At 50.6% G+C, this 19573-nt stretch overlaps 2 protein-coding genes across 2 annotated transcripts in view; both read right to left on the bottom strand.

Moving 5' to 3' along the window:
* LOC120017866 (probable methyltransferase TARBP1) overlaps nt 1-10948 on the bottom strand; it is a 48794-nt gene extending 37846 nt beyond the window's left edge. The window contains exons 1-9 of the mRNA XM_038960828.1: nt 9874-10948; nt 9617-9720; nt 9432-9501; nt 9182-9330; nt 8448-8500; nt 8204-8301; nt 4949-5084; nt 979-1075; nt 723-812 (exon numbers count right to left, since the gene is read on the bottom strand). Coding sequence (XP_038816756.1) covers nt 723-812; nt 979-1075; nt 4949-5084; nt 8204-8301; nt 8448-8500; nt 9182-9330; nt 9432-9501; nt 9617-9720; nt 9874-10885 — 1809 coding nt within the window. The 5' untranslated portion in view covers nt 10886-10948. The remainder of the gene's footprint in view (nt 1-722; nt 813-978; nt 1076-4948; nt 5085-8203; nt 8302-8447; nt 8501-9181; nt 9331-9431; nt 9502-9616; nt 9721-9873) is intronic.
* A 5187-nt stretch (nt 10949-16135) lies between these two features.
* LOC120017778 (FERM domain-containing protein 6-like) overlaps nt 16136-19573 on the bottom strand; it is a 41374-nt gene continuing 37936 nt past the window's right edge. Inside the window, exons 14-15 of the mRNA XM_038960754.1 lie at nt 17818-17888; nt 16136-17675 (exon numbers count right to left, since the gene is read on the bottom strand). Of these exons, the coding sequence (XP_038816682.1) occupies nt 17382-17675; nt 17818-17888 (365 nt within the window). The 3' untranslated portion in view covers nt 16136-17381. The remainder of the gene's footprint in view (nt 17676-17817; nt 17889-19573) is intronic.

Raw genomic sequence — 19573 nt, forward strand, 5'->3', positions numbered from 1 at the left:
ACACAGTACCTGATTCCAGAGAACAGAGCTCTCCCCTCATTCCACCCCCACACAGTACCTGATTCCAGAGATCAGAGCTCTTCCCTCATTCCACCCCCACACAGTACCTGATTCCAGAGAACAGAGCTCTTCCCTCATTCCACCCCCACACAGTACCTGATTCCAGAGAACAGAGCTCTTCCCTCATTCCACCCCCACACAGTACCTGATTCCAGAGTGGTGTTCCTCATTCCACCCCCACACAGTACCTGATTCCAGAGTGGTGTTCCTTCATTCCACCCCCACACAGTACCTGATTCCAGAGTGGTGTTCCTCATTCCACCCCCACACAGTACCTGATTCCAGAGTGGTGTTCCTCATTCCACCCCCACACAGTACCTGATTCCAGAGTGGTGTTCCTCATTCCACCCCCACACAGTACCTGATTCCAGAGTGGTGTTCCTCATTCCACCCCCACACAGTACCTGATTCCAGAGTGGTGTTCCTCATTCCACCCCCACACAGTACCTGATTCCAGAGTGGTGTTCCTCATTCCACCCCCACACAGTACCTGATTCCAGAGTGGTGTTCCTCATTCCACCCCCACACAGTACCTGATTCCAGAGTGATGTTCCTCATTCCACCCCCACACAGTACCTGATTCCAGAGTGGTGTTCCTTCATTCCACCCCACACAGTACCTGATTCCAGAGTGGTGTTCCTCATTCCACCCCCACACAGTACCTGATTCCAGAGTGATGTTCCTCTACGTAGAGACTCGTCTGCTCTGAAATGCAGCAGCAAACTAAACACATCATCCAACGTCACTGAGGTCTGCAAAAGATGGAACAAAGGTCATCAAAATAGCAGTTGCTAAACAGATGATGTTGTCATTTGTACGCTGACAGCTAGAATCTCTTCTTCAACACTGTATTTGGGTGCAAAATGTCATCACTTTGCACCAAAGCCACACAGCCTCAAACACATCATCGTGTCGTACCACATGTGTCAGGGAGAGTGCAGTGTTGAGCAGGAAACACTGGGCAGCTCCTCTCAGTAGCACCTGGTGGGTGATCATAGTGCAGCGCAGCACCTCCCTGAGATACAACACAGAAACCATTAGAGACAGTTTCCCGGACACAGACTGCCCCTAGCCATCGACTTGAACGGTCTGTTCAATGGAGATTCATAGAATCTAAACTTCCACACCAAGAAATGCCACTATGGCCATAATGAACAAGAAATAACCTAATGTCAGGTTAGAGTCTAGACAATGTCTGCATCTGAAAAGGTACCCTATTCCCTATGCAGGCCGACAGGGCCCAGGAGAGGACAGGGAGGAAGGTGGGACAGGGCCCAGGAGAGGGCAGGGAGGAAGATGGGACAGGGCCCAGGAGAGGGCAGGGAGGAAGGTGGGACAGGGACTGAGAGAGGACAGGGAGGAAGGTGGGACAGGGACTGAGAGGGCAGGGAGGAAGCTGGGACAGGGCCCAGGAGAGGGCAGGGAGGAAGGTGGGACAGGGCCTGAGAGTGGGCAGGGAGGAAGGTGAGACAGGGCCTGAGAGTGGGCAGGGAGGAAGGTGAGACAGGGTCTGAGAGAGGGCAGGGAGGAAGGTGGGACAGGGACTGAGAGAGGGCAGGGAGGAAGGTGAGACAGGTCTGAGAGAGGGGAAGGTGAGACAGGGAGGGCAGGGAGGAAGGTGAGACAGGGCCTGAGAGTGGGCAGGAGGAAGGTGGGACAGGGACTGAGAGAGGGCAGGGAGGAAGGTGGGACAGGGACTGAGAGAGGGCAGGGAGGAAGGTGGGACAGGGACTGAGAGAGGGCAGGGAGGAAGGTGGGACAGGGACTGAGAGAGGGCAGGGAGGAAGGTGGGACAGGGACTGAGAGAGGGCAGGGAGGAAGGTGAGACAGGGACTGAGAGAGGGCAGGGAGGAAGGTGGGACAGGGACTGTGAGAGGGCAGGGAGGAAGGTGGGACAGGGACTGAGAGTGGGCAGGGAGGAAGGTGGGACAGGGATTGAGAGAGGGCAGGGAGGAAGGTGGGACAGGGACCAGGAGAGGACAGGGAGGAAGGTGGGACAGGGACCAGGAGAGGACAGGGAGGAAGGTGGGACAGGGACTGAGAGAGGACAGGGAGGAAGGTGGGACAGGGACTGAGAGAGGGCAGGGAGGAAGGTGAGACAGGGACTGAGAGAGGGCAGGGAGGAAGGTGGGACATGGACCGAGAGAGGGCAGGGAGGAAGGTGGGACAGGGACAGAGAGAGGGCAGGGAGGAAGGTGGGACAGGGACTGAGAGGGCAGGGAGGAAGGTGGGACAGGGACTGAGAGAGGGCAGGGAGGGAGGTGGGACAGGGAGGAAGGTGGGACAGGGCCCAGGAGAGGGCAGGGAGGAAGGTGGGACAGGGACTGAGAGAGGGCAGGGAGGAAGGTGGGACAGGGACTGAGAGGGCAGGGAGGAAGGTGAGACAGGGACAGAGAGGGCAGGGAGGAAGGTGGGACAGGGACTGAGAGAGGGCAGGGAGGAAGGTGAGACAGGGACTGAGAGAGGGCAGGGAGGAAGGTGAGACAGGGTCTGAGAGGGCAGGGAGGAAGGTGGGACAGGGACTGAGAGAGGGCAGAGAGGAAGGTGGGACAGGGCCCAGGAGAGGACAGGGAGGAAGATGGGACAGGGCCCAGGAGAGGGCAGGGAGGAAGGTGGGACAGGGACTGAGAGAGGGGAGGGAGGAAGATGGGACAGGGACTGAGAGAGGGGAGGGAGGAAGATGGGACAGGGACTGAGAGAGGGCAGGGAGGAAGGTGGGACAGGGCCCAGGAGAGGACAGGGAGGAAGATGGGACAGGGCCCAGGAGAGGGCAGGGAGGAAGGTGGGACAGGGACTGAGAGAGGGCAGAGAGGAAGGTGGGACAGGGACTGAGAGAGGGCAGGGAGGAAGATGGGACAGGGCCCAGGAGAGGGCAGGGAGGAAGATGGGACAGGGCCCAGGAGAGGACAGGGAGGAAGATGAGACAGGGACAGAGAGAGGGCAGGGAGGAAGGTGAGACAGGGTCTGAGAGAGGGCAGGGAGGAAGGTGGGACAGGGACAGAGAGAGGGCAGGGAGGAAGGTGGGACAGGGCCCAGGAGAGGGCAGGGAGGAAGATGGGACAGGGCCCAGGAGAGGGCAGGGAGGAAGGTGGGACAGGGACTGAGAGAGGGCAGAGAGGAAGGTGGGACAGGGACTGAGAGAGGGCAGGGAGGAAGATGGGACAGGGCCCAGGAGAGGGCAGGGAGGAAGATGGGACAGGGCCCAGGAGAGGACAGGGAGGAAGATGAGACAGGGACAGAGAGAGGGCAGGGAGGAAGGTGAGACAGGGTCTGAGAGAGGGAAGGGAGGAAGGTGGGACAGGGACTGAGAGGGCAGGGAGGAAGGTGGGACAGGGACTGTGAGAGGGCAGGGAGGAAGGTGAGACAGGGACTGAGAGAGGGCAGGGAGGAAGGTGGGACAGGGACTGAGAGAGGGCAGGGAGGAAGGTGAGACAGGGACTGAGAGAGGGCAGGGAGGAAGGTGAGACAGGGTCTGAGAGGGCAGGGAGGAAGGTGGGACAGGGACTGAGAGAGGGCAGAGAGGAAGGTGGGACAGGGCCCAGGAGAGGACAGGGAGGAAGATGGGACAGGGCCCAGGAGAGGGCAGGGAGGAAGGTGGGACAGGGACTGAGAGAGGGGAGGGAGGAAGATGGGACAGGGACTGAGAGAGGGGAGGGAGGAAGATGGGACAGGGACTGAGAGAGGGCAGGGAGGAAGGTGGGACAGGGCCCAGGAGAGGACAGGGAGGAAGATGGGACAGGGCCCAGGAGAGGGCAGGGAGGAAGGTGGGACAGGGACTGAGAGAGGGCAGAGAGGAAGGTGGGACAGGGACTGAGAGAGGGCAGGGAGGAAGATGGGACAGGGCCCAGGAGAGGGCAGGGAGGAAGATGGGACAGGGCCCAGGAGAGGACAGGGAGGAAGATGAGACAGGGACAGAGAGAGGGCAGGGAGGAAGGTGGGACAGGGCCCAGGAGAGGACAGGGAGGAAGGTGGGACAGGGACTGAGAGAGGGCAGGGAGGAAGGTGGGACAGGGACTGAGAGAGGGCAGGGAGGAAGGTGGGACAGGGTCAGAGAGGGCAGGGAGGAAGGTGGGACAGGGACTGAGAGAGGGCAGGGAGGAAGGTGGGACAGGGACAGAGAGAGGGCAGGGAGGAAGGTGGGACAGGGCCTGAGAGAGGGCAGGGAGGAAGGTGGGACAGGGACTGAGAGAGGGCAGGGAGGAAGGTGGGACAGGGCCTGAGAGAGGGCAGGGAGGAAGGTGGGACAGGGACAGAGAGAGGGCAGGGAGGAAGGTGGGACAGGGACTGAGAGAGGGCAGGGAGGAAGGTGGGACAGGGCCTGAGAGAGGGCAGGGAGGAAGGTGGGACAGGGACAGAGAGAGGGCAGGGAGGAAGGTGGGACAGGGACAGAGAGAGGGCAGGGAGGAAGGTGGGACAGGGTCTGAGAGAGGGCAGGGAGGGAGGTGGGACAGGGACTGAGAGAGGGCAGGGAGGAAGGTGGGACAGGGCCTGAGAGAGGGCAGGGAGGAAGGTGGGACAGGGACAGAGAGAGGGCAGGGAGGAAGGTGGGACAGGGCCTGAGAGAGGGCAGGGAGGAAGGTGGGACAGGGTCAGAGAGGGCAGGGAGGAAGGTGGGACAGGGACTGAGAGAGGGCAGGGAGGAAGGTGGGACAGGGACTGAGAGAGGGCAGGGAGGAAGGTGGGACAGGGACTGAGAGAGGGCAGGGAGGAAGGTGGGACAGGGACTGAGAGAGGGCAGGGAGGAAGGTGGGACAGGGCCTGAGAGGGCAGGGAGGAAGGTGAGACAGGGACTGAGAGGGCAGGGAGGAAGGTGGGACAGGGACTGAGAGAGGGCAGGGAGGAAGGTGGGACAGGGACAGAGGGCAGGGAGGAAGGTGGGACAGGCTACCTGAGAGCTTGCAGGCCGTCAGGGCCCAGGAGGGGGCAGGGAGGAAGGTGGGACAGGGCCCGAGAGAGGAAGAGGATGGGGACAGCACACCAGTGTTGAGAACCTAGCCGCTGGACAAGCTGCAGCAACACAGGACCTGGGGAGACAGAGGATCAACATTACACCATCTCTGATGAACAGTCATTACTGTTACAACAAGCTGCAGCAACACAGGACCTGGGGAGACAGAGGATCAACATTACACCATCTCTGATGAACAGTCATTACTGTTACAACAAGCTGCAGCAACACAGGACCTGGGGAGACAGAGGATCAACATTACACCATCTCTGATGAACAGTCATTACTGTTACAACAAGCTGCAGCAACACAGGACCTGGGGAGACAGAGGATCAACATTACACCATCTCTGATGAACAGTCATTACTGTTACAACAAGCTGCAGCAACACAGGACCTGGGGAGACAGAGGATCAACATTACACCATCTCTGATGAACAGTCATTACTGTTACAACAAGCTGCAGCAACACAGGACCTGGGGAGACAGAGGATCAACATTACACCATCTCTGATGAACAGTCATTACTATTACAACAAGCTGCAGCAACACAGGACCTGTGGAGACAGAGGATCAACATTACACCATCTCTGATGAACAGTCATTACTGTTACAACAAGCTGCAGCAACACAGGACCTGGGGAGACAGAGGATCAACATTACACCATCTCTGATGAACAGTCATTACTGTTACAACAAGCTGCAGCAACACAGGACCTGTGGAGACAGAGGATCAACATTACACCATCTCTGATGAACAGTCATTACTGTTACAACAAGCTGCAGCAACACAGGACCTGTGGAGACAGAGGATCAACATTACACCATCTCTGATGAACAGTCATTACTGTTACAACAAGCTGCAGCAACACAGGACCTGTGGAGACAGAGGATCAACATTATACCATCTCTGATGAACAGTCATTACTGTTACAACAAGCTGCAGCAACACAGGACCTGGGGAGACAGAGGATCAACATTACACCATCTCTGATGAACAGTCATTACTGTTACAACAAGCTGCAGCAACACAGGACCTGGGGAGACAGAGGATCAACATTACACCATCTCTGATGAACAGTCATTACTGTTACAACAAGCTGCAGCAACACAGGACCTGTGGAGACAGAGGATCAACATTACACCATCTCTGATGAACAGTCATTACTGTTACCACAAGCTGCAGCAACACAGGACCTGTGGAGACAGAGGATCAACATTACACCATCTCTGATGAACAGTCATTACTGTTACAACAAGCTGCAGCAACACAGGACCTGGGGAGACAGAGGATCAACATTACACCATCTCTGATGAACAGTCATTACTGTTACAACAAGCTGCAGCAACACAGGACCTGTGGAGACAGAGGATCAACATTACACCATCTCTGATGAACAGTCATTACTGTTACCACAAGCTGCAGCAACACAGGACCTGTGGAGACAGAGGATCAACATTACACCATCTCTGATGAACAGTCATTACTGTTACAACAAGCTGCAGCAACACAGGACCTGTGGAGACAGAGGATCAACATTACACCATCTCTGATGAACAGTCATTACTGTTACAACAAGCTGCAGCAACACAGGACCTGTGGAGACAGAGGATCAACATTACACCATCTCTGATGAACAGTCATTACTGTTACAACAAGCTGCAGCAACACAGGACCTGGGGAGACAGAGGATCAACATTACACCATCTCTGATGAACAGTCATTACTGTTACAACAAGCTGCAGCAACACAGGACCTGTGGAGACAGAGGATCAACATTACACCATCTCTGATGAACAGTCATTACTGTTACAACAAGCTGCAGCAACACAGGACCTGGGGAGACAGAGGATCAACATTACACCATCTCTGATGAACAGTCATTACTGTTACAACAAGCTGCAGCAACACAGGACCTGGGGAGACAGAGGATCAACATTACACCATCTCTGATGAACAGTCATTACTGTTACAACAAGCTGCAGCAACACAGGACCTGTGGAGACAGAGGATCAACATTACACCATCTCTGATGAACAGTCATTACTGTTACAACAAGCTGCAGCAACACAGGACCTGGGGAGACAGAGGATCAACATTACACCATCTCTGATGAACAGTCATTACTGTTACAACAAGCTGCAGCAACACAGGACCTGGGGAGACAGAGGATCAACATTACACCATCTCTGATGAACAGTCATTACTGTTACAACAAGCTGCAGCAACACAGGACCTGTGGAGACAGAGGATCAACATTACACCATCTCTGATGAACAGTCATTACTGTTACAACAAGCTGCAGCAACACAGGACCTGGGGAGACAGAGGATCAACATTACACCATCTCTGATGAACAGTCATTACTGTTACAACAAGCTGCAGCAACACAGGACCTGTGGAGACAGAGGATCAACATTACACCATCTCTGATGAACAGTCATTACTGTTACAACAAGCTGCAGCAACACAGGACCTGTGGAGACAGAGGATCAACATTACACCATCTCTGATGAACAGTCATTACTGTTACAACAAGCTGCAGCAACACAGGACCTGGGGAGACAGAGGATCAACATTACACCATCTCTGATGAACAGTCATTACTGTTACAACAAGCTGCAGCAACACAGGACCTGTGGAGACAGAGGATCAACATTACACCATCTCTGATGAACAGTCATTACTGTTACAACAAGCTGCAGCAACACAGGACCTGTGGAGACAGAGGATCAACATTACACCATCTCTGATGAACAGTCATTACTGTTACAACAAGCTGCAGCAACACAGGACCTGGGGAGACAGAGGATCAACATTACACCATCTCTGATGAACAGTCATTACTGTTACAACAAGCTGCAGCAACACAGGACCTGTGGAGACAGAGGATCAACATTACACCATCTCTGATGAACAGTCATTACTGTTACAACAAGCTGCAGCAACACAGGACCTGTGGAGACAGAGGATCAACATTACACCATCTCTGATGAACAGTCATTACTGTTACCACAAGCTGCAGTACAAACATCTGGCTCAAGTTCAGTTGGTAGAAAACTTTTTTGAAATGTACATGAATTTGTCCAATAATAAGAACCCAGATTTTCCTCTGCAAAAGGTTGTGCTACGGTGTATCCTACTGAACATGGCCCGGGTTATTCAGTGCCCTGTGAAGAATCTCTGTTACAGTACCTCTGTTCTCCTGTGGCAGGCTGCTGAAGAACGTGACCATGAAGACCTGCAGCTTGCCTCCCAGCTCAGGACACTCTCCTACACTCTGTCCTGCAGTCCTGGAGATTAGGAGACATACCCCTCCTCAACAGTCACTCTAAATAGGCCCAACTCACTACTTCATCACTAGCAGAAACTGCATCATCTATGAGTCTATAAATCAATATTGTGTTTTGCTGTTGTGCTGCTATGAGCGCTGGCTCACCTGTGAAAGAGGGAGCTTTCAGACATCACATCCATAAAAGGACCCACAATGAACTGAGGAACAAAGGATAAGAAGAGGTCAATCTCTCATACACTAACCCCCTACTGTCCCTCATCATCTCACCCACCAACACAACAAACTAAACAACGACCGCAAATACACCACTACTGAAAAGGAAGTTGCTGACTATTGGCCAGTACATTCCCAATCTGGCCCTCATATCATCACGGTCACCTAATCATCCCCATCATCCCCTAATCATCAGCTCATTCATCCCCCTCCTCTCCCCTGTAACTATTCCCCAGGTCACTGCTGTAAATGAGAATGTGTTCTCATTCAACTTCCCTGGTAAAATAAGGGTTAAATAAATAAAATAAACATAAACTAATAACATAGAAAAGGGAAAAAATAGAATTAGGTCAGTCTGGGTTGATGTTCTAACACTGACTGACAACTGTACCAGGTACCTGTGAGAAGGCCAGGGCGAAGGCAGGGCGTCAGAGCACCTGGAGTCTGGGTTGATGTTCTAACACTGACTGACAACTGTACCAGGTACCTGTGAGAAGGCCAGGGCGAAGGCAGGGCGTCAGAGCACCTGGAGTCTGGGTTGATGTTCTAACACTGACTGACAACTGTACCAGGTACCTGTGAGAAGGCCAGGGCGAAGGCAGGGCGTCAGAGCACCTGGAGTCTGGGTTGATGTTCTAACACTGACTGACAACTGTACCAAGTACCTGTGAGAAGGCCAGGGCGAAGGCAGGACGTCGGAGCACCTGGAGTTCCAGCAGGTGATCCACTCCCTCTCTCATGACGGACTTGTTCTCACTGTGGAACATACGCTGGTACACACCCAGCAGCCATGACGGGTGGAACAGACTGACGCCTGAGAGAAGACAGACGGACGATTGGTAGGCAGTATTTAGTATTTAAAAGGTTTAGGTTGTCACCTTATGGTTGAGAGAGACACACACACACACACATCACCTTGACTATCATTCGCTGCTGTTTGGATCAACGTATGGATTCTGTTGAGCACAGGGCGGACCACATGAATCTACACAACACAGAGGAAAGGTAATAGTTCTTTACGACGTCATAATGGTGTTATAAATGTATAATGCATTATGAAGAGGGGTTTCATAGCAAGTGCTATCCATATTATATCTTACCTGGTTCTCCTCCAGTGTCTCCATAACCAAGGCATAGTCCTCCCAGAACTCTCTGAGCAGCTTGCATCTGTCTGGGGCCCATCTGAATATGATCTCCTCATTAACTGCAAAGGACTCACATAGTTACAATTAGGTTACACTATACAGTTTTAGAGACTTGAGTATTATTCTGTATGGTGAAGAAAATATTTTAATATGGTTAATATTATAATCAAGCTTGTCTGTCTGAATGTCAGTCACATGTATCAGCATCTTACCTTCACTTGACACTGAACTGCTTGGAAAGTCAACCGCCTCATCCTCTGACAGAGCGACACACCTTTTCAGCAGGTACAACGCCCGCTTCCGGGACACGTTGTCTTTGTGCGTCAGTCCATCTTGTAGAATCCTCCAGAACTGCAGAGAACGACGAGGGTCTGGTCGAGTATAGCTCAGACTTTGAGGAAGGGTGTGTTGCTGTAGTTTAGCCGGAGAGAAGAGATAGTCCGAGAGAGTTGTTAAACACAGCAAAGTGCGTTCTGTCACCACAGGCGAGTCCGTGTTTGAGCTGTCACTCTTGTGCCAGCTACACAAATCCTCTAAAATGAACTGGAGTTTACTCGCTATCCCATCCTCGCTGTAGCAGTTGAGGAGAGTGAAAATAAGCCGAACGGTGATTTTGGAGACCAGAGCATCCGATAACGTCTTGATACAGGACAGGGCAGATGAGAGGATCGACGTGGTCAATTCTTCGTTGGATGAGAGAGTGGGTAGGATGACTGACATGGCTTCGATAGCCACGTCGATACCCAGCCGCCCCTCACCCTGTCCGGGAAGCTCTTCCTCCGTCTCCCCGTCTGGCCGCTGGAAGGATGGCAGGACAGCGCGGGCGACTCGCCCCGAAACTGCCGTGTCACACAGTGTGTTGATGCAGACAGAAAGAAGCCTGCACACAGCGATGGTGATTTCAGCCCTTCCATCTTGCACACGTTTACCTTTGCATGCCCCGTTTCCGTTAGAGACTTTCAAGAGAACTGGTAAACATTGTGTCCAAATGATCGATTCAACTTTTCGGAGAAAGATGTCTCTTTTTGCAGTAGAAAATGCAACTTTGTCGCCATCGTCAGATGTGTCAGACTGGGGTAGTTTACCAATTCCGTCAATAAACGTTGTCAGTGCCTCTACTCTTTCTGTGTCCGGCCACGAGTCAGTTGGCCAGCACAACGTGTTAAACAAAGTATCCGGATCATGGCAACTTGATAAAAGGGCATTGATTAAAATAGAAGACATTTCAAAAGCCTACTTCAATTTGTTCACAAAGATTCACACATGACTTCTTGTCGGTATGTAAACTTCCTGATACGTCACTCACCGTTGCCAAACGCAACTCTCGCGAGAGAAATACACTTTTTAGCAACCCAAAGCTTCAAACTAGCCCAACTGCACCATATTTGCAAATATGTATATAAATACATGTGGCTCACTTAACCTGAGAAGAAGGAATTATTGTACTCTACACAACTCTCTATATATATTACCTGCAAGTGAAAAAGTGTTCTATATTTCAAACATCCCTAATCTGAGACATACCCACACCACTGACCACTCACATGTAACCTTTATTTAACTAGGCAAGTCAGTTAAGAACAAATTCTATTTACAATGATGGCCTACCCCGGCCAAACCCGGACGACGCTGGGCCAATTGTGGGCCGCCCTATGGGACTCCCAATCACAGCCGGATGTGACACGGCCTGGATTCGAAACAGGAACTGTAGTGACGCCTCTTGCACTGAGATGCAGTGCCTTAGATCACTGCACCACTCGGAAGCCCAAAATAATTATTGTCAGATACAAAACCTTTCCCCCTCTCTTTCTCTCGCTCTATTAATGGCAGGTGCACTTGGTGCAAAATGCAGGACAGTCAGACTGATTGTGTTGGGGGGTTGAGGCAGGACAGTCAGACTGATTGTGTTGGGTGGTTGAGGCAGGACATCAGACTGATTGTGTTGGGGGGTTGAGGCAGGACATCAGACTGATTGTGTTGGGTGGTTGAGGCAGGACATCAGACTGATTGTGTTGGGTGGTTGAGGCAGGACATCAGACTGATTGTGTTGGGTGGTTGAGGCAGGACATCAGACTGATTGTGTTGGGTGGTTGAGGCAGGACATCAGACTGATTGTGTTGGGGGTTGAGGCAGGACATCAGACTGATTGTGTTGGGTGGTTGAGGCAGGACATCAGACTGATTGTGTTGGGTGGTTGAGGCAGGACATCAGACTGATTGTGTTGGGTGGTTGAGGCAGGACAGTCAGACTGATTGTGTTGGGTGGTTGAGGCAGGACATCAGATTGATTGTGTTGAGTGGTTGAGGCAGGACATTAGACTGATTGTGTTGGGGGGTTGAGGCAGGACATCAGACTGATTGTGTTGGGGGGTTGAGGCAGGACATCAGACTGATTGTGTTGGGGGGTTGAGGCAGGACATCAGACTGATTGTGTTGGGTGGTTGAGGCAGGACATCAGACTGATTGTGTTGGGTGGTTGAGGCAGGACATCAGACTGATTGTGTTGGGTGGTTGAGGCAGGACATCAGACTGATTGTGTTGGGTGGTTGAGGCAGGACATCAGACTGATTGTGTTGGGTGGTTGAGGCAGGACAGTCAGATTGATTGTGTTGAGTGGTTGAGGCAGGACATCAGATTGATTGTGTTGGGGGGTTGAGGCAGGACATCAGACTGATTGTGTTGGGTGGTGAGGCAGGACAGTCAGACTGATTGTGTTGGGTGGTTGAGGCAGGACATCAGACTGATTGTTGTGGGTGGTTGAGGCAGGACATCAGACTGATTGTGTTGGGTGGTTGAGGCAGGACATCAGACTGATTGTGTTGGGTGGTTGAGGCAGGACAGTCAGACTGGTTGTGTTGGGTGGTTGAGGCAGGACATCAGACTGATTGTGTTGGGGGGTTGAGGCAGGACATCAGACTGATTGTGTTGGGGGGTTGAGGCAGGACATCAGACTGATTGTGTTGGGGGGTTGAGGCAAGACATCAGACTGATTGTGTTGGGGGGTTGAGGCAGGACATCAGACTGATTGTGTTGGGTGGTTGAGGCAGGACATCAGACTGATTGTGTTGGGTGGTTGAGGCAGGAAATCAGACTGATTGTGTTGGGTGGTTGAGGCAGGACATCAGACTGATTGTGTTGGGTGGTTGAGGCAGGACAGTCTGATTGTGTTGGGTGGTTGAGGCAGGACATCAGACTGATTGTGTTGGGTGGTTGAGGCAGGACATCAGACTGATTGTGTTGGGTGGTTGAGGCAGGACATCAGACTGATTGTGTTGGGTGGTTGAGGCAGGACAGTCAGACTGGTTGTGTTGGGGGGTTGAGGCAGGACATCAGACTGATTGTGTTGGGTGGTTGAGGCAGGACATCAGACTGATTGTGTTGGGTGGTTGAGGCAGGACAGTCAGACTGATTGTGTTGGGTGGTTGAGGCAGGACATCACACTGATTGTGTTGGGGGGTTGAGGCAGGACATCAGACTGATTGTGTTGGGGGGTTGAGGCAGGACAGTCAGACTGATTGTGTTGGGGGGTTGAGGCAGGACATCAGACTGATTGTGTTGGGGGGTTGAGGCAGGACATCAGACTGATTGTGTTGGGTGGTTGAGGCAGGACATCAGACTGATTGTGTTGGGTGGTTGAGGCAGGACAGTCAGACTGGTTGTGTTGGGGGGTTGAGGCAGGACATCAGACTGATTGTGTTGGGTGGTTGAGGCAGGACATCAGACTGATTGTGTTGGGTGGTTGAGGCAGGACATCAGACTGATTGTGTTGGGGGGTTGAGGCAGGACATCAGACTGATTGTGTTGGGTGGTTGAGGCAGGACAGTCAGACTGATTGTGTTGGGGGGTTGAGGCAAGACATCAGACTGATTGTGTTGGGTGGTTGAGGCAGGACAGTCTGATTGTGTTGGGTGGTTGAGGCAGGACATCAGACTGATTGTGTTGGGTGGTTGAGGCAGGACATCAGACTAATTGTGTTGGGTGGTTGAGGCAGGACATCAGACTGATTGTGTTGGGTGGTTGAGGCAGGACAGTCAGACTGGTTGTGTTGGGGGGTTGAGGCAGGACATCAGACTGATTGTGTTGGGTGGTTGAGGCAGGACAGTCAGACTGATTGTGTTGGGGGGTTGAGGCAGGACATCAGACTGATTGTGTTGGGTGGTTGAGGCAGGACATCAGACTGATTGTGTTGGGTGGTTGAGGCAGGACAGTCAGACTGATTGTGTTGGGTGGTTGAGGCAGGACAGTCAGACTGGTTGTGTTGGGGGGTTGAGGCAGGACATCAGACTGATTGTGTTGGGTGGTTGAGGCAGGACAGTCAGACTGATTGTGTTGGGGGGTTGAGGCAGGACATCAGACTGATTGTGTTGGGTGGTTGAGGCAGGACAGTCAGACTGGTTGTGTTGGGGGGTTGAGGCAGGACATCAGACTGATTGTGTTGGGTGGTTGAGGCAGGACATCAGACTGATTGTGTTGGGTGGTTGAGGCAGGACAGTCAGACTGATTGTGTTGGGTGGTTGAGGCAGGACATCAGACTGATTGTGTTGGGTGGTTGAGGCAGGACATCAGACTGATTGTGTTGGGTGGTTGAGGCAGGACATCAGACTGATTGTGTTGGGTGGTTGAGGCAGGACAGTCAGACTGGTTGTGTTGGGGGGTTGAGGCAGGACATCAGACTGATTGTGTTGGGTGGTTGAGGCAGGACAGTCTGATTGTGTTGGGTGGTTGAGGCAGGACATCAGACTGATTGTGTTGGGTGGTTGAGGCAGGACAGTCAGACTGGTTGTGTTGGGGGGTTGAGGCAGGACATCAGACTGATTGTGTTGGGTGGTTGAGGCAGGACAGTCAGACTGATTGTGTTGGGGGTTGAGGCAGGACATCAGACTGATTGTGTTGGGTGGTTGAGGCAGGACAGTCAGACTGATTGTGTTGGGTGGTTGAGGCAGGACAGTCAGACTGATTGTGTTGGGTGGTTGAGGCAGGACAGTCAGACTGGTTGTGTTGGGGGGTTGAGGCAGGACATCAGACTGATTGTGTTGGGTGGTTGAGGCAGGACAGTCAGACTGATTGTGTTGGGGGGTTGAGGCAGGACAGTCAGACTGATTGTGTTGGGTGGTTGAGGCAGGACAGTCAGACTGGTTGTGTTGGGTGGTTGAGGCAGGACATCAGACTGATTGTGTTGGGTGGTTGAGGCAGGACAGTCAGACTGATTGTGTTGGGTGGTTGAGGCAGGACAGTCAGACTGGTTGTGTTGGGTGGTTGAGGCAGGACATCAGACTGATTGTGTTGGGTGGTTGAGGCAGGACAGTCAGACTGGTTGTGTTGGGTGGTTGAGGCAGGACATCAGACTGATTGTGTTGGGGGGTTGAGGCAGGACAGTCAGACTGGTTGTGTTGGGTGGTTGAGGCAGGACATCAGACTGATTGTGTTGGGGGGTTGAGGCAGGACAGTCAGACTGATTGTGTTGGGTGGTTGAGGCAGGACAGTCAGACTGGTTGTGTTGGGTGGTTGAGGCAGGACATCAGACTGATTGTGTTGGGTGGTTGAGAGGAAGGGCGATTGCAGGAGTAGCAGTAAATGCATTGGGTCACATATGAAGCTCATGTGATCTGTTGAGATTCAGTGGATCAGGAGATACTTTTCAGCATCAACGCATATAACAATATACACCAATACAATATACACCAATACAACACACACCAATACAACACACACCAATAGAACACGCACCAATACAATGCACCAATAGATGCCAATAGATGGCACCAATAGACACCACTATAACTCACCTGGTGTATTTGTTTCTACTATCAATCACTACAATAGTTATGCCTTTCATTGGAAGGAGAGTGTTCTTGAGCAAAACATTCAAAAACTGGCAAAATAACTGGCAAATAAACTGGAGAAATAATGTCACTATTTCCTTGGATTAGTATTAAGATCATTCCATAGACCAGTGGCGTTCAAAACGTTTTCAGCGGGAACCCCATTTATTTCTGACAGAATTTCTGGGGACCAAATTTTTTTTCACAATAATTTCCTAATGACATCACCCCATGCCAATATAATTTCAAACTCATGACCTTAAAATCAGTGCATTCGATTTTTACATCAAATAACCTTCAATTCATAACATTTCTCTTATCAAAATGAAAAGAAACCAATAAATACATTTCATCAAATTAAATTTTTCTAAATATCTTTCTCAAAAACGTATATTGTCCCATACAATAATCCATACTCTTAAATGTTTGTTTGGCGACACCACTGCAGTTTCCCCTCAGCCCCACTAGGGGTCGCAACCGACTTTGAATATCACTGCCATTGAATGTATTGTATCAAAAAAGAGATCAGTATTTAGGCTTATCGTAGCTAATCCAAAGTGCACCATTCACACACTACAGTAACAAAGAGGTAATGGACCAATATAAAAGACAACTGATTTGTGTATTGTTGGGAATTGTTAGATAATACTGCACTGTTGGAACTAGGAACAAAAGCATTTCGCTACACCCGCAATAACATCTGCTAAATATGTGTATGTGACCAATAACATTTGATTTGATTTGACCCTAATATGTGCGTTGAGCAACGTACGGAGAGATTTGTCATCATTGCTTTATTTATATAATCATTCCAGTGTGCATGAAGACAATCACAGAAATAGTTCATAGTAATGTGCTGCTCTACTTATAGGTTTTTACTTTTAGTATAGAAAGAAAACATTTAGAAATATATTTAATACACAGGTAGTTTGACACAGGAGTGAATGTAAGATTGACAAACAGTGCAAGCATGTTGAACTGTTTTTTACATTTTCATTTTTTGAGTTTTAGATTTAAAAAAAAGGACAATACATTGTTGCAGCTATGGCAGACTTGTAATATCATCACGACAAAATACACCATCTTGTATATGTGATGTTCATTTCAGAGCATTCGTTTTTATAGACAAACTGACATACAAGGGAAACAAAAGCAAAACATAAGATTAAAAATGCTGTTGGTTATTTTTAATAATGTAATGATGATACATTTAAATTTACTCAGGATGTCAACGTGCAGTAAAGTCCTTTGCTCTTCACAACAGACCATAAAGTACTTCTAGAGATACTCCTGGTTCAAACTATGCCACGATTCACACAAACACCAATTAAGAAACTGAAGAAATGCAATGTTCACCCCTATTTACATACAGCTGTGTATAATTTACAGTTATTGATATGGTTACAATGTGTTAGTACCTCAAAGTAAAAAATATTGTAAAATAGTTGAAAATATAAGACAATTATGTACAAAGTATCTACAAAAGGTAAAACAAAAAGTATCAAACATGTTCAATAAATATGTAGAGTATGGTCTGTATTGGGATGATTATTGAAGGCGATGGCCTCCTTCCGTTTCACAATGAATGCTACCAATACCAATCGATGTCAGACTTCTTCTCTCCTCTTAAAAAGGTCCATAAAGTCCTCCAACATCTCTGTGCAGTCTCTCCCCTGTATCTGAGTCATACAGTAGAGCACAGGCATGAAGAGGGCCATCCATGGTCCTTGATGTAACCAGGCCAGCACAGTACAGTTCGGCCCGGTTGTGTAAAAACGTTACGTTCTACAGTTAGAACTCTCGCTGCATGCAGCCACTCCCCTGTATCCTACAGTTTCATTGGAGGGGGATGTAGGTAGAGAATAGGCTTGAAGAAGGACATTGGTCCTCTGTGTTGTTCTACAGTATAAACTCCAACAGCTGTTCGTCTCCCAGTAGATCCAGAGACAGGCAGTTCATAGACCTGTGTCCATAGAAGGTGCCCTTAGCCGGGCAGTGGATGGGGAGATAGTAGCCCCCGTTGTTACACCCTGGGGGGCTCTTAGCGTTACTCTGGGAGTCCGGGAGGGGCAGGCCAAAGGTGTAGCTGTGGGAGGAGTCAGGGGGTAGAGTCGTGCCGAGGGGGGCGAAGAGGCGAACGTCATCCAGACTCTGGCTGTGGCGGTCCACGCAATGGGATCTTGACTTCAGGATCTGCAATACAGAGAGAGAGAAAGAAAGCGAGAGAGTGAGTTTATGAAAGTAATAAGTGATGGAAGGAGAGGAAACATGGAGTATCCTGAGAAAGGAGGAGGAGGAAGAAGAGGAAGATCGAGGAGGAGGATAGGGGTCTTACCTGTCCCAGGGTATCTTTGCTGCGTAGTGTCACCAGGTCTTCATCTCTGTCTACCTGATCCCCCTTGAATCCTGTTAAAATGACATCACTGTTGTCAGCTAGAGGCAGGTATTTGGACACCATTTTACACTCACATTTCAATTCAGGAATGCAAGAATCTGAAATATCATATCATTCCCAGGCCACTAGGTGGCATATATGAGACTCAATTGTAATGTTCTTTATGAACAAACTCTCATCTCTGCTAAATTTTCAGTAGAAAATTTAGTAGTACTTTCCCCCAGATATATATACACTGCTCAAAAAAAATAAAGGGAACACTTAAACAACACAATGTAACTCCAAGTCAATCACACTTCTGTGAAATCAAACTGTCCACTTAGGAAGCAACACTGATTGACAATAAATTTCACATGCTGTTGTGCAAATGGAATAGACAACAGGTGGAAATTATAGGCAATTAGCAAGACACCCCCAATAAAGGAGTGGTTCTGCAGGTGGTGACCACAGACCACTTCTCAGTTCCTATGCTTCCTGGCTGATGTTTTGGTCACTTTTGAATGCTGGCGGTGCTTTCACTCTAGTGGTAGCATAAGACGGAGACTACAACCCACACAAGTGGCTCAGGTAGTGCAGCTCATCCAGGATGGCACATCAATGCGAGCTGTGGCAAGAAGGTTTGCTGTGTCAGTCAGCGTAGTGTCCAGAGCATGGAGGCGCTACCAGGAGACAGGCCACTACATCAGGAGACGTGGAGGAGGCCGTAGGAGGGCAACAACCCAGCAGCAGGACCGCTACCTCCGCCTTTGTGCAAGGAGGAGCAGGAGGAGCACTGCCAGAGCCCTGCAAAATGACCTCCAGCAGGCCACAAATGTGCATGTGTCTGCTCAAACGGTCAGAAACAGACTCCCTGAGGGTGGTATGAGGGCCCGACGTCCACAGGTGGGGGTTGTGCTTACAGCCCAACACCGTGCAGGACGTTTGGCATTTACCAGAGAACACCAAGATTGGCAAATTCGCCACTGGCGCCCTGTGCTCTTCACAGATGAAAGCAGGTTCACACTGAGCACATGTGACAGACATGACAGAGTCTGGAGACGCCGTGGAGAACGTTCTGCTGCCTGCAACATCCTCCAGCATGACCGGTTTGGCGGTGGGTCAGTCATGGTGTGGGGTGGCATTTCTTTGGGGGGCCGCACAGCCCTCCATGGGCTCGCCAGACGTAGCCTGACTGCCATTAGGTACCGAGATGAGATCCTCAGACCCCTTGTGAGACCATATGCTGGTGCGGTTGGCCCTGGGTTCCTCCTAATGCAAGACAATGCTAGACCTCATGTGGCTGGAGTGTGTCCGCAGTTCCTGCAAGAGGAAGGCATTGATGCTATGGACTGGCCCGCCCGTTCCCCAGACCTGAACCCAATTGAGCACATCTGGGACATCATGTCTCGCTCCATCCACCAACGCCACTTTGCACCACAGACTGTCCAGGAGTTGGCGGATGCTTTAGTCCAGGTCTGGGAGGAGATCCCTCAGGAGACCATCCGCCACCTATTCAGGAGCATGCCCAGGCGTTGTAGGGAGGTCATACAGGCACGTGGAGGCCACACACACTACTGAGCCTCATTTTGACTTGTTTTAAGGACATTACATCAAAGTTGGATCAGCCTGTAGTGTGGTTTTCCACTTTAATTTTGACTGTGACTCCAAATCCAGACCTCCATGGGTTGATAAATTTGATTTCCATTTAATTTGTGTG

This window comes from Salvelinus namaycush, chromosome 22 (assembly GCF_016432855.1).
Source record: "Salvelinus namaycush isolate Seneca chromosome 22, SaNama_1.0, whole genome shotgun sequence".
NCBI lineage: Eukaryota > Metazoa > Chordata > Actinopteri > Salmoniformes > Salmonidae > Salvelinus > Salvelinus namaycush.